At 43.6% G+C, this 26,972-nt stretch overlaps 2 protein-coding genes across 2 annotated transcripts in view; one reads left to right on the top strand and one right to left on the bottom strand.

The window, feature by feature from the left end:
* Positions 1-26,972, bottom strand: part of LOC106837558 (guanylate cyclase 2G-like) — a 126,821-nt gene that overhangs the window by 48,317 nt on the left and 51,532 nt on the right.
* On the top strand, positions 6,489-26,656 carry TECTB (tectorin beta). The gene is made up of 10 exons (XM_014851160.3): positions 6,489-6,902; positions 7,610-7,800; positions 9,861-10,003; positions 10,109-10,181; positions 16,022-16,125; positions 16,260-16,343; positions 20,281-20,443; positions 22,267-22,339; positions 23,552-23,584; positions 24,260-26,656. The coding sequence occupies exons 1-10, from the start codon at positions 6,827-6,829 to the stop codon at positions 24,307-24,309; spliced, it is 990 nt and encodes a 329-aa protein (XP_014706646.2). The 5' UTR covers positions 6,489-6,826; the 3' UTR covers positions 24,310-26,656.

Raw genomic sequence — 26,972 nt, 5'->3', positions numbered from 1 at the left:
AACTCTAGTGCCTACAAGAGCCGCCGTGATCGGAACTAGTATTGAGAACTAGTAGTGACTGCAAAGAGCTGACCGAAGGAAAATCAGAGCAGCACATTTTTAGCGCTTCAGAAAGAAGCTGGGTCTCTATATGCTAACTTGCCAAAATCTGGTCGACTTCACAGAGAAGTACTACAGAATAGTACCCTTCAGCAAAGGAGTCTGTTCAAGGGCAGTTGCATCACAGTTTGAAAAGCTCTCTCGCTTCTTTGCGTCAGTGGTCCATTCAGTAAATATTTTCTAAATGAGCCATGTGCTGGTACCGTGCTGGGAGCTAGGGATTTAATGCTAAGCAAATACTCAGATAAATAATCCTTGCCTTAATGGAGCTTTCAGTCTAGTAAAGGAGGCTTCATGCAAAAAAGTGAAGTCAGACTATTGTACACGCTATGTACGAGAAGCGCATCATGCTATAAGGGCATAATTCTGTCTTAGAAGCAGTGAAGTTGCTTACATCGTGGATAACAAATTGGTTTCAACTCATATGCTAATTCCAATTGACTAATAATATCTGAAGTGCAGTGTTGAGAATGCTTCTGAGGTTTTATTTGAGGTCAAGGGGGAAGAGTTTCTTGATTAATGATGTCTGGCATGGATGCAGAAGGGGGACGTGGCAGCATGTGTGCCATGTATCTGATGTGCCTGGTATCTATCTAGAGCATGTAGGCTTTTGAAAACAAAGTGAAGTGTGATTACAATTGCAGAATCATCTGGTAATAGTGTACAAGATAATTATATAGATTCTTTTCTTCTCTTGCTCCTTCCTTCTACCTATCTCGGGCTATCTGAGAACTGGACTGGCCAGTATCTCTATAATAAACTGTCACAGACATGAAGGAAAATGGAACTCACTCCATCTCTGGCATAATTACAAAGGTATCAGGCCTGGTTAGACTTTGGCCGGAAATGAGGAAGAAGCCATGAGTAGCTTCCCATGAAGTTCCTGGAAAGAAAAATCAGTCGACCAAAATGGTCATGGGTTCTGGAGGCTAAGTTTGTGCGTTAGTTTTAGTTTCTATAGATCCATGGGACAATTACTCCGATCTTAATTATAAATTTATAATCAAAGTGACACCAATTCGCCAAACAGAGAAAGAAAATCCAGAATGGCATTATCCACCAAGGATGGAAATTCTCACAATATGGAAGGCCAAGCAAAGGAAATGCACTTCAAGTCAAGCAGGAAAACTTGCTTGGATGTCAGGGAAAAGAACTTGTAAAAAAGAAGAGTATGCAGGGGCTGGCCCCGTGGCCAAGTGGTTAAGTTCGCGCGCTCCGCTGCAGGCGGCCCAGTGTTTCGTTGGTTCGAATCCTGGGCGCGGACATGGCACTGCTCATCAGACCACGCTGAGGCAGCATCCCACATGCCACAACTAGAAGGAACCACAACGAAGAATATACAAAACAACTATGTACGGGGGGCTTTGGGGAGAAAAAGGAAAAAATAAAATTTAAAAAAAAAAAAAAGAAGAAGAAGAGTATGCAAAGGTTGGTGAATGTATCCTCTCCATCCTACATCAGAAGCTTCCTTAAGTGCCACACCGCCTGCCTAGAATATTCCGCCCCTACACACATACATGCACGCATCCCCTTGGCACCCATCCCAACTCCTTCTCATCCTTCAGGCCCCAACTTAAGTCTCTCCAAAGAGGTTTCCTTGACCAGGCTGTCTAAATTAGATGCCTTTTCTCTGTCCCATTATTCTTTACCTTTAAAGCCTATTTGTGTCCTTCCTCAATATCCTTAGATTTACCCCAAGTAGAAAGAGAGAGAGAGAGAAAGAGAGAGATTCATATATACATATGTGGTTACTACCTGGTACCTAGCAGACATTCATTACATATTTGATGGATGAACAAATGAGCAAATGAATGAGAGAGTAAGTGAATGACGCTCTGGAAATTTTCAAGTACAGAGCAAATTATTTGCCTTGAATGTTTTAGACCAGCAATGAGATCCCTAATCATGATCTGAGGAGGAGCCATTTTTTATTCTCCAGTCTTATGACTGGAGGTAAGGAGGGCGGTGGGGAGACAGGGGCTGATGAGAAAGAGGGCAAGGCTTCATCCTCTGCTTAGCGTTTGGCTAGATAAGACTCCAGGATCTCCTGGAGGAGGCAGTTTATCCACCTGGGGCGATCTGGTTCTCTGAAACTGATGGCTGCTGGGTCTGCGGAGAGCAGGGGGGAGCCCTGAATTTCTGAGGAGCTATCAGCAGAGGCTCTTTTCTCGTTTCTCGGTTCTCCTTTAGGAAGCAGCGTATTTTCTAGGAGGGGAAGCACTTTCTCTGGAGAGCTGTTAATTCCCAGGGAGGAAGCCATTGAAGCCTGCATGGGAACACCCACTCATTTGCAAGTTGGCAGTCTCCCACGAAGTAGAAGAAGGCCTTATTCAGGGCCTAATGGAAACAATGGAGTCCATTGAACAAAGCCAACATTTAATGAACTCAAAACAGAGCGCTTTAAAAAATAAGTTAATAAAGCAGCCATTTAAACTTTAATGCATGTTCATTAGCTTTATTTTTAAAGTACCGTCTGTTACCTCAGTAAGAGTTTACTGGTATTGTTTATCCTCATGATTCATCACCTATACAATTTCTGAGCTATGAATGAAAATATTGATTGGCATTTTGCAAATGGCAATGCTTTGTCTGGGCTAGCTTTCACAAATCACGCAGGACCTTCAAACAGAACGGGTACCTTCTATTGCCTGGCAATTCGCAAAAGAAAGACACAGGAGAGACAAGCTCACCTTTCAGATGAGTCTGCTATAAAACCCTCTCCACTGGGCTCTTTCAAGATCCTGGGATTGTTCAAATCCTCCCATCAGTTTTATTTGAGTCTTATGGAGCATTAGCGAAGGTCTCAGTGGGAGAAGTGGCTTTTGGATTTTGTCTCCCAGTGGCAGCGGCCCCCTCCCCCGCCCCCGCCATCTCCATCTTCATCCCAGGAAGGGAGAGGAGCATTAGAAAGCAGACAGGGGATGGGCTGCGGCAGCGGAATTGTGGGTAATTACCAGGAAAAACTAGGAGCTTTCTACCTTTTATCAGAGCAAGTATCAAATACCATTTGGCCCAAGTGCATTTTGCCCCATTCTGTTTCTTATGCAAATTCAACATCTAGAGACCAGCCTTCTACAATGGTTGACTCCGCTTCCCCGACTTCTTTCAACTTGCCCTTGAAACGAATATTGTGCACCTGATTGTTAGCTGGGTCCCCACCCCTCCAAGAAATTGTAGGCGAGATCTTATCATCATCAGGCTTCTCCAGAAATCAAAAGCACCTGCTCTTTCTTAAGGTGGGCTCCTAAAGAGAAAAATATTCCCATTAGAAAATGCCCAGAGTTCATATGGGAACACCATCGATGTATCCTCCCGGCCTGAGGACACCAACCTCGGATGAATAAACTTGATGAAAGCAAACCTTTATTGGGCACTTAACTGTGTGCCAGGCAGCACACTGTGCTAAGTAGTTTACATGTATCATTTCATTAGGTCCTAGCCATAGGAGATAGGAGCCCAATTTTACAGATTTGGAAACAGAAGGCTAGGGAAAATCAATTTACTTGCCCAAGATCAATCAATTGGAAATGTGATGAAGCCACGACCTCTAATTCCAGAATCTGTGCTGTTAGTTACATATGACATAATTCAGCACTGATGACAATAATATACACTATCCAGCAGTGACCCACTCCTGATAGGCTCCCCTCTTTGGATTTCCCAAGCAGAATTAAGCATAAAATGAAAGTCTTCCGTGATGCCCTGCCCCTATAGAGAAAAATGAGCTACGTCTATGCAGATGGGTTTATATCTCATTTAATACTCTGAGTAACACTATCTCATAGATAGTATCATATCCTTTCAGGAGAGGAGGAACTCAAGGCTCACAGAAGCTAAGGAACTTGCCCAAGAACACATAGCTAATAAGCAGTGGAGGTGGGCTCTTGATCCCAGCCTTACTCCATACCACCTCACAGCATCTTGCAGGAATCCATCAGACATTTCCCCTGGGAGACAAGAAAAGCTTTTATTTCCAATGCAACTGTTTCCACTAGTGTCCCTTCCGAGTCAGAGAGAAGATGATCCTGTTGACCTGCCTGGGTCAAGATTGGCTGAAAAGAAAGATATATTTGAAGATGTGTGAAGAGAATCTGCTTGAAATAGAAATGAGTATCCAACATACATAGGAGAGCAATACAGAATTGTCAGTAAGGAATAATCAGAGGGGCTGTTCCTTACACAGCTAGGCCGTTTTAGTCCTCTGGGACTTGGCTTACTTGTTGCTTCCTCTATCAGCATTTTGATCCTCCCTTTTTCCTTTCTCTCCATCACACACTCCCAGTATAGACTTCCCTCACTCCATGCATCCCCCCACTCACCCATCCAGTTCCTAGTTCCGCTAAGTTGCCGGTGTCTTCCCAAGGCCTAGACCAGTGCCTGCTATGCTGTAGGGGCCCAATAAATGTTTAAGAAAAAGAAGGGAGAAAGAAGCACAGAGTTAGTGCTAAGCCCTAGGAAAGAGAAACTCAGAGAATTCACACATACTTGTGAGATTCAAGTGCCTTTTCCCTGCTCAGGAAGTAATGCCTGTAATGATCTATGAAGATCAGTATAAACTTGCCGATGTTTCTAGGCCACACTAAACTTGATCCAAGTGTATATAACAATAAATTAGTGTGTTCCCTCCTCCTCCCCTCTTCAACCCATTTGGTCTTTTCGTATTATTATTTTTTATTTTTATTTTTATTTTTGAGGAAGATTAGCAATGAGCTAACATCTGCTGCCAATCCTCCTCTTTTTGCTAAGGAAGACTGGCCCTGAGCAAACATCCGTGCCCATCTTCCTCTACTTTATGTGTGGGACACCTGCCACAGCGTGGCTTGCCAAGCAGTGCCGTGTCCGCACCCAGGCCGCTGAAGCAAAACGTAAGAACTTAACTGCTGCGCCACCAGGCTGGCCCCAACCCATTTGGTCTTTATCCATAAAGTATACTGCCTGTGTGTTATACAATATAGGCATGTCTCCTGTTGCATGAATCTGCACTGCAACACTTTGTGGTACTTTCCTTTGTGGAAAAGAAAAACAACTCAGGGGCGCATAACATTTGCCAGAAATTGTTAGTTGTCTTTTCATGCACCCTGTTTACTTATCTAGTACTTTACGGTTGACAAGAGCCTTCACATCATTGCTCTCCCCCGCTCTGAGGTGAGCCCAGGACTATGGCTTCCATTCACAGAGAAGGTAATTGAATCACAGAAATATTTAATGGTTTGCCACATGGCTATTTCCTCAATTCTTAAACACCATCATTGTAAGACATACCATCGGTTTAACAATAAGTTTTGAGGAAACTACCATACTATGTATGCATATTGCTTATAAGACGTATCTCGGTGTTTCTGAAACATTAAATTACATGCATTTGGAGGAAAGAATATGTATCTTAAAACTAAGGAAATATGGTAAGTAACAGAACAGCGACTTAACTCGGCGATCTAACTCTGAGTCATTGTGGATAGATCATTTACCTTCTCAGTTACATTGTAAACTCCTGCAAGACAGGATAATTTTCTACACTTTTTACGTCTATCTCTTGAAAAGCTTAATGTAGTGACTTCTGTACAATATGCTCTCAGTTGATTGATAAAAGGGTCTGTTTCCTCTAAAAACAAAAACTAAAAGAAACCCATGTTTTTGATTCTTAAACTTCTAGGTGCTAAAAATTCCCAGGTAATATATTTGGAAACTTCCCAGGAGCTGCATTTAATCTGTTGTTTTTGGTGGCATCTCGTTAGGTGACTAAGGATTGACCCATAAGATTGCCTTTCTAGGTTTCTTCATCTAATATTATTGCTCTGGAAGACTAAGGAAACTTTAGAAGCCTCGGGGGTCTATGATCTAAAGTAATATCTCAGGATGAAGCTCTAGATGAAATTCAGGATGAAACTCTGGAAGTCCAGAGTTTCTCGTAAAAGAGAAAAAATCTTCAACATGTTTGCATTAACACACACAGCCTAGTTTTGTTTGAGTGTCAGGTGTAGCACGGCTGGACTTGGGTCTCCTTGAGTTCAAAGTTTAGACGGCCACTTGTGAAAGTAAGAAACCAACAAATAAAGCAAAGAAAGCAAAACATCAAGAAAGAACATTATCACCTGGAACCGCGCAGAAATTAGTTTGCCTCCAATCAGAGTCGCTTTTTGTACGAGGGGTAAAAAATTCAACTTTTTATCCCAATCTTGGTTGAAGCGGTTAAAAAAAAAGTTTTTCCAACTCTGTGAAGTAAAAGAAATTAGACCCAATTGGCCGTAACTGAGCTTCCCATCGGATTATTGTGTAAAGTCTCCTTTTATTCTCCCCAGAGTGGATAATGCGTGTTCATTGTGATTTATCTGGAGCCGGTTTCTTTTACACCCTCTGCCTATATAAAGTCAGCTAGGACTGGGGCTGGAGATTTAGGGAGCTTCTGGGAGGCAGGATCCACAGTCCGGAGAGAATGAGACAGTTGGGAACATGAGAAACCGCATGTGTCATTGACGCTTCCAGGGGTATGAGTCCTGCTTTTTGCCTCTCAGGGCAGACGAGGAACCATTAGGAACAGGGGCTGGCGTTATCCATCTCCCTTGGAAATTCCCCTCAGGACTGTGTATGCTGCTTTGTTCTCGCCCTTGATTTTAATTTCTCACTCGTGTTTCTGACCTAGAATGCCCGGGGCTGGGGCCCTAGCAGGACTGTGAACATTTGGCCAGCTTGGGTTGGCCACCTGGCAAAGACCGGGTTCTGAGAAGCAATGGTGACGAGGGCCTTTGTCCTGTTGGCCGTCTTTGCGGAAGCCTCGGCAAGAACATGCGCTCCAAATAAAGCAGGTATGCCCTGGTGCGAGTCCGTTTTCCTGGAAAGGAAAGTTTCCTGAAGCTTCTCCTTTGCAAAACGCAGAGCTCTGCGCTTGTATTGCTATGAAAATGCAATAATGTAGCCAAGGAGAAGCCCTGAAGCTCCCCGATGCCTGGCGGACTTTTTCCACAGGAAGTAAAAATGTATTGGATGAACAGACTTTTTAAAATTAGAGAATGCTAGATAGATGGATAGAGAGACAGACATAGAGAGGGAGAGAGATAAAGATAAAATTTCCAGGTTTTTTCTATTTGATTGTTGAATTTCTGTCCTGCCATAAACTGCTATTTCACAGTGTTGGGCATGAAATGGACATTTTTTTATTTTAAGTTATGTGTCCATTTTCATGGGATTAAAAAAAACTATATATTATGATCTCTCCAATCCATCCATTCTGATTTCATAGCTACACTCCTTAAAATAGGTTAGAGTTTAAAAGTGGCCCAATTTTGAATACATGTTAAGTATAGTGCAGATATTACACAAATGTATCCAAAACTGCAAAAGTGGAACTTCAATGACTGAAATTTGGGGAAAACTTTCATCACAGCTCGTAAAGAATAGCAGGGAAGGTATTTTTAACTAACTGCTTTGCATCTTTAGGTGTGGCTGGAGCCCATCGCATGTAGATTAATGTGTTACCATATCTGATTTCAAACCATGTATATCCTCTTTCTAGATGTCATTCTTGTGTTTTGTTATCCCAAAACCATCATCACCAAAATCCCTGAGTGTCCCTACGGATGGGAAGTGCATCAGCTGGCGCTCGGAGGAGTGTGTTACAACGGGGTTCATGAAGGAGGTTACTACCAATTTGTAATCCCAGATTTGTCGCCTAAAAACAAGTCCTATTGTGGAACCCAGTCTGAGGTAAGTCCAGGCCACACACTGAAGAGTTGCTAAAATGAGGCAACACCTCAGAATGAGACGTCTGCCGGCCACCCTCAAAAGGATTCAGAATTCACCATTTTCCTTTTAAGAGTCTATCCTGAGTCCCAAATTTCCTAGGATGTGTTGCTTAAATTCTTCTCTTCTGCCTGGTTGAAGTGACTCTTGGCTTTGAATCTTATTCTCCTAATTTGTTGCCAGAGCCAGCTAGGCCACCTTCTGTGTGTAGAGCAAAGTACCCACCCTACTTCCACCTCACTTGTAAGCAGTTCACAGGCTGCCATCCTGCCCGGGTGGATGGGCAAGCCAGCCTCTGCCCGAGCCTTTGAAGTGGTGAGGAAGCGCGTTTGGAAGGGATTTAAAAGAGGGACCAAAGCATAACCCAATTCATAATTTGCTCTTGTGAAGTATTCAAGACAGGTAATCAGAATTAGAAGGAACCACAGACATTTTCTTGCCTAGTATCCTTGTGTGACAGAAGAGAAATCTGATACATCCCAATAAAGTCACTAGTCTGTGGCCACAGAACCAGTAACAATGTACTCACGAAGCGAGGTTAGTTCTGACCCCAGGACTGATGTCTAGCATTCCTACTGCCTTGACTGCAGGAGATTGTAGGTCTACTGCATCTCAGAAGATGAGAGTAAAGAGCTCCCAGGACCACCACCTCCTCCTAAAGACCTGTAGGGGAGGAAGACACTTCCTCTTCCCAAATGTGGGTTCGTCTGGCTGGAGAACGAATTAAATTCACATGAGACAGAATAGCAAGAGAAAATTAAACAAAGCTTTATGAGGAACCATGGCCCGGGGCCTTTCTTCAAGAAGGAAGAAAGGGCACCGAAGAAGTGGGGTGCACAGAGTGGTTATATACCCCCAAACAGGGTGTTTCACATGTGATTGAAATGTCCCTCCCAGAATAGTCACAAGATTGCCCTGTCGGCACAGTGCTTGATGGACACAGTAGGTAGTGGTCTGCTGTCTCAGAGGGCGTAGCCGGAGGCAAGTCGATTGTCTGGAGCTGGGCGGTCACAGGTGAGCGCAGCAATCGGTTCCTAGCCTAAGGAAAGATGCTTAATCCTTAAGAAATGCCAAAGTTAGGAGGGGGAGGGAAGTCAGTTACAGGAGGTTACCAGACAAGCACAATAAAATGCAGATTTTAAGTCCTTGCCTTTGGTATTGATTAAGAGTTTCTAGAGACAAGGTCATCTCCTTTCTTCTTCCTGGTACAGAGAGGGAGGCACCTTTACAGACAGAGATTTACTTTACAAATCTAAGTGTCCTAATAAAGGGCAAGTTCATTCCTCAGAGCCTCCTTCCCTGTCCCAGTTTATCAAAAGCAATCAGCCTCAAATAATCCTGATGCCAAAGAGACATATCTTGGGGTGGCCAATTTCAGGTCCCCACAGGCCCCACAAGGATTCATTGATTTAGTGGGAAGAGTCATAGGCATAATTAACAACAACATCTTGTCTTTGAGTATCCTGGTAAAGTGAACTAGAAATCATCTGTGTGGGTTTAAATGGATTACTTCTCAAGTGAATGTTCAAGATCTCTTCTGACTCTAATGTTCTGTGATTTTTAGAGCCCAACATGTCAGAGGAAAGGGTCTCAGAAATCATGTCACGACTAGAAGAAGGAAAGAGCAAAGAACTAGAAAGTAATGTTCTAGAAATGGAAGATGGGTGAAGTGATTCACATAAGATTACTTGGATAGAAAAAATGGATAAAAAGTTGATGTTGGGAAATAGAGATTTCTGAGCCAGTCTATTTTGGTCAGAAGCCTAGTGGGTATAAGGATTTATTTTTAAGCGTACAACATTCAACCTAGATTATCTTAAACAATCTTAGTTGAACAAACTCAAGAACTCTTTACAAAAATTATCAGGCCACCCACAGACAAAAAGAGTGAGTGTTACTGTCAATGGCAGGCATTCAAGTCTCCCCATTGGGTTTTTTTCTGAGCCATCTTCAATCACTTTTCCCAGAATCCTCATTCTCTTGGGGGTACAGGCCCACCCTAACTGCCTTCTTTCTTTCTCCAGTACAAGCCCCCCATCTACCACTTCTACAGCCACATTGTTTCCAATGACAGCACAGTGATTGTAAAGAACCAGCCTGTGAACTACTCTTTCTCCTGCACCTACCACTCCACCTATTTGGTGAACCAGGCTGCCTTTGACCAGAGGTAAGTTGCTCTGAGAGTGGAGGGCTGGCTGCTTTGTGCGTGTTCTGCAGTCCCTGTCAATCAGGCATGTTTCAGTCCTTATGCAAAATTCTCTCCCCTTTTCAGAGTGGCCACTGTTCACGTGAAGAATGGGAGCATGGGCACATTTGAAAGCCAATTGTCTCTCAACTTCTACACTGTAAGTGGTCTCTAGGTTCTCATTACTGCCCTGTGGCCTTTCCAGGAGAGGATGGGATGCCTCCTTGGGATTTGCTCTTCTCTAAGCTCTATGAAGAGGCCTATTCTTGAATTCAAGTTGAGATGTAAGCTTTGGTCTGGCTTTAAGCTCCTTAAAGACTAGATGCAGGTTCATAGACTGGATGGAAGAGCTAAAAGATGCTACAGAGAAAAAAGGTCAACCTTCCCATTTTACAGATGAGAAAATTGAGACAAGAGGAATCCTCTGAGTTGCTGAAGGTCAATAGACAGTGAGACAGCCAACATCTAACTCTTAATCAAGATTAGTTTCCACAACAACCCACTCCAGAGATTTATATTTAGGATCTAGCTCTTGTTAAAACATCTGGCACAGAGTGAGCTTCCTGCCTGGGACAAGGCTAAGCAGAGAGGTTGGGGTTGGCCGCTGCTGCCTAGTTCTTTGGTCTCCAAACCTCTTCGGTCAGTGGGTTTCCTCATTGTCTAATCTGGACATGTTACCTTTATTGACATAAAAGTTAAAGGCACACATTATCTCTCTCAAAATAAAGTGCTCCAGAAAAACCAAATATGCAGTGGCCATTAGCCTGGCTGCCCTCCTGTTTAGAAGGGGTGCTTTGTTTTTTAAACCTGTGGCTTCCAGAGAAGAGGCATACACATAGTGACCCTAGCCCAGCTGGCTCTAGGAAGACACAGGCAGAAATAGAAAGCTTTACATGGAACATTAGAACTGGAAGATATCCTTAGAGGCCATTATGTCCAACCCATTCATTTCACAAAGGAAACCACTCTTTTACTTGGAACTCCACTGACCTTGAAGTCTTTGAACTTGCCTTACTGGCTCCCTGGAAGCTATTAACCCTGCTGAACTCAGAAGGTGAGAGCTAGAAGGGATCCTAGAATAACCTAATCCATTTCACAGATGAGGATCTAAAGCCCAATGAGGAAATGATCTAAAAGGCCAAGATCCCACAGGTGGCTTGGAGCAGTACCCAGTCTGGAACACAGATCTCCCGACATTGGTTTCTGAGGCATATTTCCTATGAAGCGAATGAAGCTTAAGTTTCATGAAACTTCTCTTGCACAGGCCCCTTTCAAGGCCCTCTGTCTAATTTTGTATTCAAAATTTTGATTCTTTTAATTAAAGAGGGCTCTCTAAATATTTAAGCGTTAAAGTCTCACAAAACCTAGATCTGCCCCTGGCCACACACAACTAGTCATTAAGTCCTGAGAAAAGGAATACCATACAGCCTCTTGACCTATAATCAGAGGGGTTCATACAGTGTGGACCGCTAGGGTGATGAAAGGACGGCCAAACCACTGTAGCAACTGATAAAGTTTGTCCATAAAGGAAAATAGGCTTCATGAATTGACAACAGTCTCAGGGGACATCCTGATGAGAGGCTCTCTTTACTGCTAAGCCCCTGTCTGGAAGAGCATGATTGTTGTTTCAACCAGATGAAATTGTAGATAAGATGCTTCGAAGATTTTACAACAGCTGGAAATGGAGAGGCACCACGATTTTCAAAAATCGTAACCCATCATCAGACGTGTTGGGCTAAGTTTCAGACATAAATATGAAATCTTAGCACTTTTTTAAGAAAAAACAAAACAAAAATTGAGGCATGTTCTCAGCATCACCCAGGCCATCCTCTGGGCTAGACAGACAGACGTAACAGGATGTTTCCTTGAACTGTTCTAGAAACAAGGATAAAGCCTCCCCTGGGGCCCACCAAGACCCTTACAGAACAAACAACCTCGGCAGAGATGGGGCTCTGATGTTACAACAGAGACTTTGTACTGATTAACATTCCCACCATGGACATGGTTTCCTATGTCTGACCCACGCTTTTGGTATTATTCTTCTCCCCCTTTCTTCCACTTTGAGAGCATTCTTGTGCATTTCTGAAGCAACCACTGCTCCCTGCATATATTTGCATCAAATTACTAGAGACAGAACTGTGCCCTAGATTGCACAATGGAATCAATGCACTGCTAATAGCTTAGGATTCCAAGAGCTCCAAATGCTGGACTCCAAAACCACTGGTTCTACTCAGCATGCTTCCTCTCTTCTCTCTCTACCCACTCCCACTCACTTCTACCAATGGCCCATGGTTGGTACTCTTGGGGAAAAGTTGTTTTGACTCCCCATCGAAACTAAGGGAAGGTGGTCAACTTGCAGAAGTAGACTAGCATTATAGTTAAGAAAATAGGCCTTGACATCAGACCATTGGTTTGAAGCCTGATTCCACCATTTACTAGTTGTGTGACCTTGGGCAAGTAAGGTAACCTCCCTGGGACTCCACCTGTGCATTTGTTAAACAAGGGTAATAATAGTAATAGTACATACCTGACAAATTTGTTATGAAGATTAAATGAAATAATTCTTATGATGCACTTCGCACAATGTCTGGCACAAGATAAGTGCCTCAGAAAGTAGTCATTCTCATGGTTGTAGCCTTTGACTTCATTTAAAGTGGAAACCCTGAAAGCTCCTGACACCAGCATTGTTACCTTTATAAGGTTGAGCATCAATGCCAGTGTGGGATTAGGTTGACTTTTATTCAGTTGAAATGGTACTCACCATTCCTCCTAGTTACACAGAAGCAAATGAAAAAGCTTGGGATGGAACAAATGCAAGCAATAGAGATCAACACGACTTTCAGAGTCAGAACAAACCTCAGAGGTGATTAACCTTGACCTTCCACCCAAAGCCCAAAACTCTTCTGCGAGACTGCTCAGTGGTAGGCTCACCACTTCTTCCAAGGACAATAGCAAGTTAGGCCTTCTCATTTTAGATGAGCGTATGAAATCCGACACCCTGAACTCCAGCCCATCGGTCCTGTTCTGTCTTCTGAAATAATAGGCTGTGATGATGCTGCTGACAGTCCTTCAAATGTCTCAAGCTTTTCCTTCCCAAGCTAAATATCTTGCCACTGTTTGTGGTCCACACATCATCCTAATCACTCTTCTCTGAGTGTGATCCACTTCGTCAATGCCCCTAGTAGCAAGTGGAGCCCAGAATTGAAATGTTGTATTCTGGACCTTGTCAGACCAATGCAGGTCAGAGGTGATCTTCTGGGTTCTGGAAGACTCTAAGAACATGGTCTAGGATAATATTAGCTTTGGGGCAGTTTTCTTCCACCGCTATCTCACATTGAGCTTGTGAGCAAAAGCAACCCCCAGATCTTTCCCACATAAACTGCTGTTAAACTAGATATATGCATCCTAACTTGTGTCACTAGCTGGTTGTGACTCAACCTTTTGGTCAGACGAAGGGACTAGATGGCACGATTTTTCAAGGGGCTCTTCCATCCCATTTGATGAATGAGTTACTACTCATTATGTGGCGTTTCAATGTTTCCAAGGATGCCAAAACAAACTGTCTGGGTATTGGAGAGTAAGCTATCTGGAAAGAGGTTCCTAATTGTTCTATTATAAAGAAATTAGGGGAAAATCACGCTGAGCTTGGCCTTAGCTGTTGAGTGGAAAGTGGAGAAACTGACCATTAAAGGTGTTTTTTATTTCAGAAATTGAATTAATGGTGCAGATTCTGTTCTCTACTTTGTAGCGTAATCTGTCAGGTTCCTCTGTGAGCAGAGACATTATTCCAATGTTCCAATTTTCTGCTGGCTGGTCCCTGGGAGATGGAGCTGGAAGAAACACCTCTAGCTAGACTGAGGACAGCATTGTGGTCCCCAGGTTGGGCCCCACATTTGGAAACAGTCTCTTTAAATATAATAAATCTCAAAAAACAATAAGGAATGGGGCTGGCCCCGTGGCTGAGTGGTTAAGTTCGCGCACTCCGCAGCAGGCGGCCCAGTGTTTCGTTAGTTCGAATCCTGGGTGCGGACATGGCACTGCTCATCAGACCACGCTGAGGCAGCGTCCCACATGCCACAACTAGAAGAACCCACAATGAAGAATACACAACTATGTACCGGGGGGCTTTGGGGAGAAAAAGGAAAAAATAAAATCTTTAAAAAAAAAAAACAATAAGGAATATTAAAAACCTCTGTAAATCTGCCACTTCAACCTGCATATTAAGCTAGTAAATCACTTATGATTAAGAACATTATTGTTTAATTATTACAACCATTTAAACGGTGCAGAGGGCTGACAGATGGGAAGAAAACAATTGATTTCTAGGTCACTGAGGCTGGGAGCCCTGGCTGGACCTGCAATCAGTAAAATAGTGTAAGAGGCACTAGAAATTGATTCTGAGTCCTCTCAGCTGCTTCTCTGAATTTGACCCTTAGGGTGTTAAAGTCCTTTTTAGCTAGATATCCTTGCTGCCACTGTCTACCTATGGCAGTCCTGTAAATCTCCAAGTCCATGAAACAATCTTTTAACCAGTATCTGGTCTAAGCTTTATTTTTCTATTACATAAAATCACCATTATAAAAACATTTCTGCAAGGCAGACGAAGGTAAAAGTTATTCCCATTTTGCAGACGGAGAAACTGAGGCCCAAAAGACTGACTTGCCTGTAGTGTGTCCCACATTAGTGGTGGGAGCTAGGATTAGCCCAGGATCCTTACCCTTCCATCATCATGCTCTTGTCTCTGGAAGCTAACCTTGGAGAGTAGTTAAAGGTCGTTACTAGAGTTGAGTGAATGCAAGACTCAAAGAATGGAGAAATCAGCCTCCTTTGGGTAAGTCAACTGCAAACCCTGTAATTATTCCTAATAACTCACCCCCACCTGCCTGGTGAAGATGGCAGGTGAAGACCACACACACCAGGCCAATGACCCAAGGCTGCCACTCCTGCTCACAAATTGTGGCGATGACTCCCTATTGCATTTAGAGTTGAAGTCACAGTCTTCTGCACACACCCTCACAGCCCCTCTAACTTCATCTCCTGCCCTCCCGCCCCACCTCCGCCCACCTCCCCCTTTGCTCTCTCATGCTCCAACACACTGGCCTCCTTACTGTCCTGCCAGGCACACTCTCACCCCAGGGCTTTTGTCTTGGCTGAAGCATTCTTCCCTGGGTGTCTGCATGGCCCCCTTCCTCTCCTCTCTCAAGGCTTGCCTCAAATGTCACATCCTCAATGAGACCTCCCCAACCGTTGCATTTAAAACCGCAACTTGTTACTCTTCACACTCCCAATCCTCCTTAACCTGCTCTACATTTTTTACAGTTTTCCTACATAATGTACTATATTCTATCCTAACCATGTAATTCATTTACCTATTGTCTATCGTCTGTCTCCCCTGCTAGAATGTCAGGTGGTTGGAGACAGAGATCTTTGCTTTGTTCATTGGTATATCTCAGTAGACAAAACATCCTGACATAGAGACTATCCCAACAGAGAAAGCAGGGCCTGACACATAGTGGATGATGGATAAGTTGTTGTTATTGTCATTGTTGTTAACTGTACTGGGAATAAGCTCATAAACTTTCCAACCCAGGCTGGAATCTGCTCGGGCAGATAGTAGAGGAGCAAGGGCAAAGTGGGGTTGCATGTGTTTGGTCCCCATGCCTTTGGGTGATTCAGTAAAGCACAGTGCTTCAGAATTCCCGGATTCTACTTTTTTTCCATCAGCGAGATCTTGTTCCTGATTGGCATAGATGAGACATACAGTATGTGTCTCACTGTGACCAGCAAATCCAGCCATGGGATGTCCTCATCTCTTCTAAGATGGCACCAGCATCCTAGGAGGTATAGTTTCTCTGGTCCTGGAGGGCCTCACTGTGGTCTCATGTGCCTGTGCCTTTGGATTGATTTCCACCCCCACCCCATCCCAATTTATCTGCTCCTGTCAGAGCCAAGTACTCAATCTAGGAGGTCATAATGCCCAATGTCAATTTCCTTCCCAAGAATGCCAAGTTCTCCATCAAGAAAGAAGCCCCTTTTGTCTTGGAGACATCTGAAATTGGTTCAGATCTGTTTGCAGGGGTAGAAGCCAAAGGGTTAAGCATTAGGTAAGTACATTTCCTTCATGTTTATATCTTTAAATACAAAGAAAAGAAAAAAAGACCAGTTGAGTGACTTTTTAATCACCAGATGCTTCCTACAACTCTCTGGCTCAAAGCGATGTATTTTGTTTCATTTGCAGGTTTAAAGTGGTTTTGAACAGCTGTTGGGCCACACCCTCAGCTGATTTCATGTATCCCTTGCAGTGGCAGCTGATCAACAAGGGGTAGGTACCACTCTCCAGAGCACAGGGCTAAGAGGTGGGGCCAGGCACATCCAGGGCTAGTCTGCCTTGGGGGAGCTTGAGAGGAAGACGCAGAGCCTCCTGGGGATCAGCGCCATCTCCTGTGCTTCCAGGCTGAGTACCAATACTGGGAAATGATATAGTGCTTTCTAGATACCAGGTACTGTTCTGAGAGCTTTATCATATATGAACTCACTTACCTTACAATAAGTAGGTATTATTACTATCATCACCATTTTCCAGATGAGGAAACCGAGCCACAGGAGGGGTTAAGTAACGTCACATAGTTAGTGAGTGTGTCTGTGTGTTTTGGGGGAAGTGGATTCAAATCCAATCAGTCTGACCCCAGAATCCTGGTGAGGACTAAATTAGATAATCCATGCAAAAAGCTTAGCACGTAGTACCTACTCAGTATCCTATTGATTGAAATAATATCATTGTTTTTATTATTAATTCAGTAAATAATAGGGAGCTCTTGAAATTTTTGAGGAGACTGACTTATTGGAATTACACAACAGAATGGTGATTCTGGAAGTCATACAAAGGACGATTTAGAAACAGTACGTGGACAGTGGGAAGATCAGATTAGATGCTGCAGTAGCTAGAGCCAAAAGTGATAAGACCTGAAGTGAAGTATAGCCAAGTGAGGGGAGAGGTCATCCAAGGGAGGGAGAAGCCATAGGAATTTAGCAACCATTTGACTATGCGGTGGAAGGAAGGCCAGGACGAGAAGTCTGAGGAATATGTGACAAAGATGGCTCTGTATTGTCGAATCTGTGGATTCTGAAGGTGAGGAATTGTTTGTTGAGGGCTGCTGGGGAAGGAGCTTTCTGGATAAAGGAGTTTGGTTTCACCTTGAGTTCAAGGATGACATGCTGAGTTTGAGATAAGAATGGTCTAGAAGCACTTAGAATTAGAACTTTGGAAAACAGAGGAGAGATGGAGCTGTACTAGAGACGCAGGCATCGTCCACCCAACGCACAGCGAACACGGAAGAGGCCATTCCCCAAACCAAAGCAGGCCCTTGTGCCCAAGTGATCACCAGAATCCATCAGGGCTAAAGAAACCCTGGGGCCAGGGACAAAGATGATTAGATAACAAAGGTGAAGTCACTTTGGATCTTTAACTACTTATTTTTATATAACAAACACTTACACAGCACTTACAACATGACACATTGCTCTTCATAGGGGCTTTACAAATATTAACATTTAAATTTCATTAAATGCCCTATAAAGTAGGCAGTATATTAATTACTATTGTATAGATGAGCCAACTGAGGCACAGACAGGTTCAGAAACTTGCTCAAAGTCTAGAGCTAGTATGGGGATGGAAGACCTGGGGTTCAAACTCAGGCAGCATTACTTCCTGAGCAATGTGGGTAGGACAAGCCAGTAGAGCCACATCTAAGCAACCCAGCAAAGCTCCCTGCACAGATGGGAGCTTAGTTTGGATGCTTATTTCACATCTGTCCTTGAATGATTTATTTAGGTTCTGTTGACGATGACACAATCAAATGGTTTCAGGGAGATTCTGAAATAAATTTTTGACTACAGAGACCTGAAATTACATTGGGAACCTCTCCAAATAAAGGCCACATGGGGACAAAGACTTCAGCCAGACAGTGGAATCATCTCCCAGCAGAAAGTTCTGGTGCTGTTGCTCAACTGACCAATGTGTAATAGAGCAGGAAAAGCAATGCTTGTGGCTTTGGGGTAGTCCCTACAGGCTGTCCTCAAATTCTAGTGTGCACAGGACTTACCCAGGGTGCCTGTTACACATGCGGGCACCCTGTAAACCTACCACATCAGAAGGTCCCCCGGTGAACCCAGGGTATCTGCATTTAAGCACAGCCCAACTAAAGGAGCCCTGGCCTATTTCCACATTCTGCCTAGTGGAAATGACCCCTTGAGATTGGAGAGGCATGTGCAAAGACCAGTGCCAAAGGGGAGAATTAAAAGTCCACTCCCACAATCTCCCAGATGCTTTCGGTTCACATTGTGCCCTTTTGGAGGAAAATCTAGTTTTCAAGACAGCCTGGAGAGATTAGAATAGATATATTATTAGGAATTTTGATCCTATGAGGCGAAGGAGAGCCCTGTGGCGACCATGTGAAAACCACCCTGTGGGCAATCCATCCAGAGACATCTGTCATGAAGGGGAAAATGCCACAGCCAGCGCCAAGAGGCAGCGGTACCAAGGCATCTAGGACTGCCCATGATTCGCCTCCTCCCAGCCCCCGACAAAGCTCTGCTTACATTGTTTTCCGTTGGCTGACACCAGGCCTTGGCACTCCAGCTGCAAGGAGCTATTTTAAGGACTCACTTCTTGAGTTCATACAAGGATCTCAGGTTGATTGACCAAATGATCCTCCAAGAGTTTTGTTTTGTAACTTGGAAAATGCCCTCAGCTCTGTCCCTGCTCAGAGGCCACCACAAACAGAGCCAGCTTTTCACCCCTGGTCCAGATATGAGGCACAGAGTTCTCTCCTTGTTTCACTCACTAACTGTCAGAGATGACATTCCTTCAGTCCTGCCTCTAATTGGGCCCCTAATGTCCGGTTCTGATAGAATGAGGCTGGAGAAGGTACATCTTGAAAGCTCGCTGTGGTAACCGGACAACTCTCCAGTGTGTGTATTGAGTTGTATTGACGACAGAGTCAAAGAGACATTCCAGGAGGGGCGGTAACATTGAGGTCCACTATGGTGCTGCCCTCTGGTCTTAAGCTTTTGGACCCATAGAGCTAATTCCACAGAGGACAGACTCTGGTGCTCCTTCTCACCTGCAGACAGCAAGCCCCCACACTCATGTGGGCCTCGCTGTAAGTTCCCAAGAATGATTATGTCTGTTCCCAACACCTGGTTGAACGTCTGGTATTTAAATAAGAAATGAGTATGTGTTTGGTAAACGAAAGAGTATTTTGCTTAAACCAGGATTTTCATTCTCAACACCATTGACATTTTGGGCTAGATCATTCTTTGTCGTGGGGACCGTCCTGTGCATCGTACAATGTAGTGTAGCATCCTTGGCCTCTACTCACCAGACATCAGTAGCTCTTTCCCTCAATGACAGTCATGACAACTACAGTGCCAAATGTCCCCTGGGGGGGCAAAATGGCCCCCAGGTGAGAACTGCTGTCTTTAACAAATGCCCATCTGAGTCATCATTTTTTCTTTTATTGCAATTATTACCTTTGGGACTTTGGGACTTCTCAAATATTACGTTCTCAATATAGAGAATTTGAGAAACACACAAAGATACAAAGAAGAAAACAAAAACTCTTCATAATGCCACCACCCCACAATAGCCAGTGTTAACATTTAGATGGTATCCTTCTAGCCATTTTTTCTGTGCTTATATTAAAAATTTTATACATTTTTACAAAGGTAATTATTTAACATAAAACATATAGAATTTAAATAGTATAATGTAAATTTAAATTCCCAGTGGCAAAACCTCATGATACACACAGAGAAAAGTGTTAGGTATGACCTGGACTTAGGTGGCTGTGGCAGCACTTTGAGAAATGCTGTTCCCAGCACTGCTGTCTTTAGCTCATACACAAACTGGGAGTCTGTACACGTCCCAGTCCTTCAGAGGGCTTTGTCTCAGGGATTTGACTTCTTCGGGACAGAGGTGTGGTGACTTACCAGGTGTGTGGTTTCTCATAAGTCGCTCTCCAGCTGCTGTACCCTGTCTATAGAATGGGGACGACCACACCCGTTTCAGCTCCTCAATTTGACCTCAAGTCCTGAGGCTAAGTGAGGTGCTGCCAGTCAAAGTCCTTTGAAAGATAACATGCTGTATGAAAGCCCAGGGCAGTGTTGTTGTCTGTGAACTTGCCTCAGAAGCCCTTGCTGGAGTTCATAAGGTGACACTTTCTCCTCCCCACCCCTCCCTTCACCCCTCTCTGCTTCAGCTGCCCCACGGATGAAACAGTCATCGTGTATGAGAATGGGAAAGAGCACAGGGCGACCTTCCAATTCAATGCCTTCCGGTTCCAGAACATCCCCAAACTCTCCAAGGTTTGGTTACACTGCGAGACGTTCATCTGTGACAGTGAGAAGCTGTCCTGTCCAGTGGTGAGCCACCTCTTTCTGGAAGGAGAATGTTACCCAAGGGGGTGGGGCAAGGGGGGCCGGTATTTGAGATGCTGTATTTTTAGCTGGGAAACTGTAACCAGACCAGTGTAGGTGTGTGCTGAGGACATTCTAGAGGAAAGGGCACTGAGCATGGGGGCAGACGTTCCAGGCTTTGTCCACCCTGCCACCAAAACAAGCTACACAGTCTGGCACAGGTTGCTTAACCTCAGGAAACTGGTTTTCTCACCTTTAAAGATAGAGTGGTGATAAGTGAAGGAGGCCCTTCTCTCTTCAGGGAGCAATGTTAACTAAAATGAAAGTGATAACAGATATGAAAGTGCTTTGAAAAAGCACAAGGAAAATTCAAAATCTAGGTGGTAGCAACGGGCTCTGGATGAAAGTCAAAAGGTGGGTATTTTTAGCCCTTGATTGGCCAGCCTGAGGGTCCATCTCTGGGACTGGAAATGGACCAGAGAGAAGCTACAGAAATTCCCGACACCCGGTCACAGCTGATCTGACCGAGAGAGAGGAAAGGCCCAGAGGTGGCAGTCTGGCTTCACAGACCTGTTTAGTGTAGCTCATGCTGCGGTGGGGGTGAGGGGTCAGTTTCCCCTCTGCATCCCCCACCAAGAATTTGCTGCAGAATCAATCAACATGAGCAGCGAATTCAGGTGAAGATAGTTTTCCACTGTGACCTGCTGTCAATCTGCTCCTTAGAGCAGTGGTTCCAAAGTGTGGTCCACAGCAGCTCAAGCACCACCTGAGAACTTGTTAGGGAGGCAAATTCTCAGGCCTCCCCTAAACCACCTGACTCAGAAACTCCAGGGTGGGCCCAGCAATCTGGGCTTTAACAAGCCCTTTGGGTGATTCTGAGGCATGCTCAAGTTTGCGCACCACCGCTTTGGAGATCTAAAAGTGTTCAGCCCTAAACTGTTACCTGCTGTGGTCTGTTTGGACTAGAGACCTCGCTGAAGGGGGACACGGTGTTTCTGAGGAGGATACCTGCTCACATCGCCTATAGTAACCATTAGAAATAAGCTTATAATCTCTCTTCCTTTTGATTCATTTGACCAGGAAATGGTCATTTATGAGCACAAATAGAGAAAAGGAAGGGAGTAGAGAGACATTTAACAGCTGATGAAAGGATAATTGTTGACACTACATTTAAAAAAGAAAAGAAAGGGTCTGGCCCCATGGCATGGCACTTAAGTTTTCCGGCTCTGCTTTGGGGGCCTGGGGGTCACTAGTTTGGATCCCGGGCGCAGACCTACATACCGCTCATCAAGCCATGGTGTGGCAGCATCCAAGATACAAAAAATAGAGGAAGATTGGCACAGATGTTAGCTCAGTCACAATCTTCCTCAAGCAAAAAGAAGAAGATTGGCAACAGATGTTAGCTCAGGGCCAATCTTCATCCCCAAAAAAGAAAAGAAAGGAATGAGCCAGAACACATTTTGCAAGCGTCTACTTCTCAAATCACTGTGATGTGTAACTGTAGGTAAAAGCCTTACTTCTTACCAAAAGAAATTATGTCACTCCCTCCCACACCCAATGACCTCTTTCAGGTGGACATCTTCCAACCTGAAGAGTTGAAAAGTAAAGCTTTCTTCTTTTTCCCAAGTTAGAGGAGGAATGAAAGATGTCTCTCTGGGTTATAAAAAAAAATAAGGTAACCAATTATCTGTTGACTGGGGAATCTTGACTCCATTTAGTTTGTGACATGTTCTGTTTTGTTTTTTAAAATCTCTTGTCTTTCCTCTCTTGTGTTTGCTTCTCATCCCACCTTCCAACCTCCTCTCCCCTTTTTTTCTCCTGGTCTCCAGACTTGCGACAAACGGAAGCGTCTCCTCCGAGATCAGACAGGGGGCGTCCTGGTCGTGGAGCTCTCCCTCCATAGTAAGTTTCTCTGTTTTCCAAATGGCTGAGTTCTCTATGGGCTGCATCCACAGGCACAGCCAGTTTGAGCATATTAACTAAATTGCCAAACCAGTCCTGCCTGTAAACACAGCCTTTACCCGCAACTGGAGTCTTCCCAACACAGGGGTGGGTGGGGAGGGAAGGCGTGATGGGGAGAGGGGGTAATAGTTGATGCCAAACCAAAGAGTTGAGGTTTGTTAACTACTCTGAAAAGTTCCATCTGTGGCCTAAATTCCAATCCCCCAAGGAATTAGGAGGTGCTGAACTTCCAGACAGAGCATGTGGTCAACAATAATAACAGAGAATGAAATGTATTGGGAACATCCAGTGCAAGTCAACCAAACTTTACTGACAGCCAGGGCTGGGCTTGGTCTGGGCTGGGCACTTGGGTTTCAGAAATAAAGACCCACATGGGTCCTGTCCTCAAGAACTTATCATCTAGCAAGGAGAGCGATGTTAAATGCGAAGGGAGATTACTATTGATGGGGGTGGGGGAAGGCGGGGTGCTACGGGCGTATATGGCAGGGGGATTCAACATGGTCCAGGGCTTAGGGAAGACTTCTGTCGGTAATCTTTAAGTATGAGCTGAAGTGTGGTATGACATGAAGGGTGAGCAAGGCCTGTGAGAAGGCTGGGGCCTTTAGGAGCTACATCTTAGAGGACAGTTACCACATCAGGATCAGGGGCCAAATCCAGCTGCCTCTTGATTTTGCATGGCCTGCAATCTGAGAACAGTTTTTACCCTTTTATGTGGTTGAAAAAAGTCCAAAGAACAATATTTCAGGACACATAAAAATTGTATGAAATTCAGATTTCAGTGTCTATAAAGTTTTATTGGAACACAGGCACCCTCACTCATCGAGGTCTTGTCTCCAGTTGCTTTCATGCTACAACGGCAGGGTCAAGTAGTTGCAACAAAGGCCAGGTGGCCCTTAGCTGCAAATATTTACTATTTGGCCCTTTCCGGAAACTTTAACAACCCCTGCCTTAAAGAGCAGAGGAGGAAATGGTGTGAGATGAAGGCTTCGTAAACCCTGCTATAAACTTTGTCCTAAAGGCAATGAGGAGTCTGTTGGTTTAATCAGGGGAGGATACAGCCAGGTTTCAGATTTGTGTTTTAGAAACAGCTCTGAGACTTCTTCCATGATCTTTTCTTAAACCTTCGGCCTTCTCTCTCTTTCCTCACTACAGGCAGGGGACTCTCAAGTCTCTATAGCTTCTCAGGTAAGGAAAAGAGACACTTCTGGGAAATGTCATGGCAATATCTTTAATGGGAAGATGTGTGTTTTAAAAGAAGTTTACCTTTGGCCCCAGCAAAGTCTTTAAGAACTGAAAGTTACTCCTTAAAGTTCCGCCTAGTGGGGAGGAGGGGGATGGAGGCGGGGGTGAAAATGATTTAGATAGCAGCCAGGGGAGCCTCTCAGAGGAAGAAACATGTCAGCTAGGATGGAAGAGCTCACCTCAATGATGAGGAGGAGGCAAGTATGCGAGGGAGGAGCTAGGATAAGACAGTTCTATTTATTAGTAAACTCACAGTTGTAGACTTTGCTCTCACAATTACAGGAAATCATGTAAACCAACTTTTTAAGACTCCAATCCCAGATTCTCATTTCTAAAGGAAGTTCTACAGAGAAATCTACCATCACTGTATTGTAGAAGTTCAGATTCTGTCTGTCAGAGGTCCATAACCTGGGTTTGTCTGTTGGGTTCTCTGTACTGATGCAAGTGAGCTAAAGAAAGCCCAAAGGATGAACAAAATTGACTTTGTATAAAATGTGCAGAGTTTTATGAAAACTCACGTAACAGCCCTAGTTGACTCTTTTGTTGAGTTCCCTCTTTGTGGTGTTGTTCTCGCTCTTTGTGGAACTGCTCCTGTCTCCTTTCCTATCTGGTTCACAGATGTTCTCTACCACCTCATCGTGATGCTGGGGATTTGTGCTGTGTTATAGACGACAGCCTGGCAGGCAGCTACAGCTCCTCTACCAAGATCATCTCCTCTGTTGATGACAAGCTCACATTTATTGTGCTGCCAAAAAGAACAAACAGAAGACCGTATTGTTGGGGAGCAGAGAATAGCACTTTGCCAAATATGTGTTCCAATGATTTTTGTGAATTTCAGTGATTGTCCTTCTTTGGTGCCCCACTTCCTCTTGTGACTTCCTGTGGCTCTTAGATCCTGCAGTCCCTCTCCTGTACCTGGCGGAGGAGTTTCCTTGCCCCATTCTCAAGTCAGGGCTGCGGTGGACTCCTTTGACTCCTTTGACATATATAGTACTGTTAAAAGACCAGCACAGCCAACCAAGTGCAACTGAGCATTTTGAGGCGCATGTCGGGCATAACCACAAAGTCAGTGGTAAGTACAGAACACAGAGGAATAGCCAACTTTGCTGAAATGGCCTTTGTCATCGATGCTGTGCAACTCTTTTCTAAGAACCAGGGCAGAGCCACCAGGTAGGGGGTCCAATCTTTCAAACGATGATATGGGAATCAGAGAGGAACACAATAGTTTTGCTCAAACCTGAGTAATATAAAGGAAAACAGTTATTGAGAACCCTGCAGTGCTAACCTAATTTGTTTTTATCATAGGACTTCTTAAATATGTATAAACATTATATAGATATAAACTCATTTTTGTAACTGATACATATTTCTAAAATCAAAGGAAAATTATAAGTTAATTAGGAATAAAGCAACAAAAAAGAATAAAACTCACATTGACATGAATTTAACATCATAATGTGGTCTTCCCTAAATGAAACTGCCACTTGCAACATGACTAGGGAGTGACCTCCATGACAGGGTCTCTGCAGCTTGTTAACCCAATCCTACCGTATACCTTGTGATGCTCGACGCTCTCACTATTTTTTACTATTTGCTCAACAAAGAAATCTTCATTTGTACAGAATGGTCTGACCTCATTTAGCCTTTACTTCAACATTCAAGCCTGTATCTGTTTTTGTTCCATTAACTTATAATCATTAGAATCGAACCAACAAAAAAAGTCAGAAACACAAATGCAAATATGACCACTGGAATCACGTGGTGCCACACCCTGATAACACGGCCACCCCAGTGATCCAGAATATGTCAATATTAACGCTTTACATTGTCAACAAAGTAAAAACAGCACAAAACAATCCTGGCGGAGAATTGGCAGATCCCTGAGAACGTAAGGTGGACCCCGGTTTGAGGCTAGAAGCTGGAGTGTAACAGAAGCCAGAGCTCTAAGTTCTTTTTCTTAGTCTTGTACAGAATTAATTAGTAGGCTTATAATTTGAAAACACATCAGTTTGTGTCTCTATATATAATGTATTTAAGAAGTTTTGAGATAAGTAGTTTGATGGTTCTTTTACAATTGTGTTAGTGAATTCAGAAATTAAGCTGGTTCTCCAATCTCTGGAGACACGGAGTACACGTTTGTTTAGCAATAGCTAGATTAAAACCACTCAGTATAGTCTAAACTGGGCTCAAAACTGGTGCTCCAACCAGGGTGAGATCTCGTCTTCCTACAAATTCTGAATTTTTGTAATCAGAAAGGTTAGAAGACATATTTTATTGGTTCTAATAAAAAACTCTTAAATAGCATACTGTTAGCCATAGTCATAAATCCTTGGCTGTCAGAGTAAAACAACGTTGTATTAGTTTTGCTTCATTTTATCATAATGCTTAATGATCTTGTATCTCTACCTGGTACTATGAAATAAATAAAATGCCTTAAAATAAATAACCTATGACTGCAGCTCACAGTGGTAATATATCATGTTGATGGCCAATTCCTCAAGCCTCCCAGGGGTTGATACAGCTAGGGCTTCTTAGACTCCCATCTGTACCGCAGACTTTCTATCATTCTATCCTACACTCACATTTCAAAAATTCCAGTCTTGAGTTTCTGATGCAAAGAGGCAAAGCCATTTTGTATGATTAACATTTAGGGGAAAAAGCTTTTGGTCATCCCTGTCTCTACCTTCCTAATGCCCCAGCACACAGTGTGTTTCGACTTTAGTTAACTAACAGCCCATGGAGTCAGCTTGCCCTTCATGTCTCTTAACTTCTCTGTTAAAGAATTAAGGGAAAGCACTCTCAAAATAATCTCTCTTGTAAATTCCCATTAGTGCTAAACATAAAACAGACATTTAGAGAATGTGGAAAGAGAACATTCTCCCTTAGGTATTATTGGCTGGCATAGAAAAAACACTGGCTATAGATTTTAGGAAATTGCTCTTATCAAAATTCCTGCTTTTGATCCCTAAAGACTCTCTCTCTCTCAAAAGCTCGAGTAATATAAAGGAAATATATAAATACACACGTATATACTGAGTACACACACATAAATCTCTCTCTATTGATCTATTGATATAGAGAGATTTGTATATGTGTCGCATATATGCACTTGTATATGTATATATGTGTGCATGTGTATGTATCTATTTGCACGTGTGTGTATGTCTGTGTGTGCACATGTGGGTACATATGTTTTATATGTTTGTGTGTGTGCAGACGCCAAATGTTTATAATATTGAATGAAGAAGGCAGAGGTAACAAAGTCTTTATTTTATGAACCTAACTTACATAAGCATGTGGGCTAGAGAACAAACACACATGCACTCCACCC

The sequence above is a fragment of the Equus asinus genome, chromosome 2 (genome assembly GCF_041296235.1).
Source record: "Equus asinus isolate D_3611 breed Donkey chromosome 2, EquAss-T2T_v2, whole genome shotgun sequence".
Lineage (NCBI taxonomy): Eukaryota > Metazoa > Chordata > Mammalia > Perissodactyla > Equidae > Equus > Equus asinus.
Note: the sequence above shows the minus strand (reverse complement) of the source record. Positions and strands in the feature narration are given on the sequence as shown.

Coding starts and splice junctions, on each gene's coding strand:
- TECTB (XM_014851160.3), top strand. CDS start 6,827: ATGGTGACGAGGGCCTTTGTCCTGTTGGCCGTCTTTGCGGAAGCCTCG. Junction 20,444..22,266: donor AGAAGCTGTCCTGTCCAGTG/GTGAGCCACCTC, acceptor CCTGGTCTCCAG/ACTTGCGACAAACGGAAGCG. Junction 23,585..24,259: donor AAGTCTCTATAGCTTCTCAG/GTAAGGAAAAGA, acceptor TCTGGTTCACAG/ATGTTCTCTACCACCTCATC.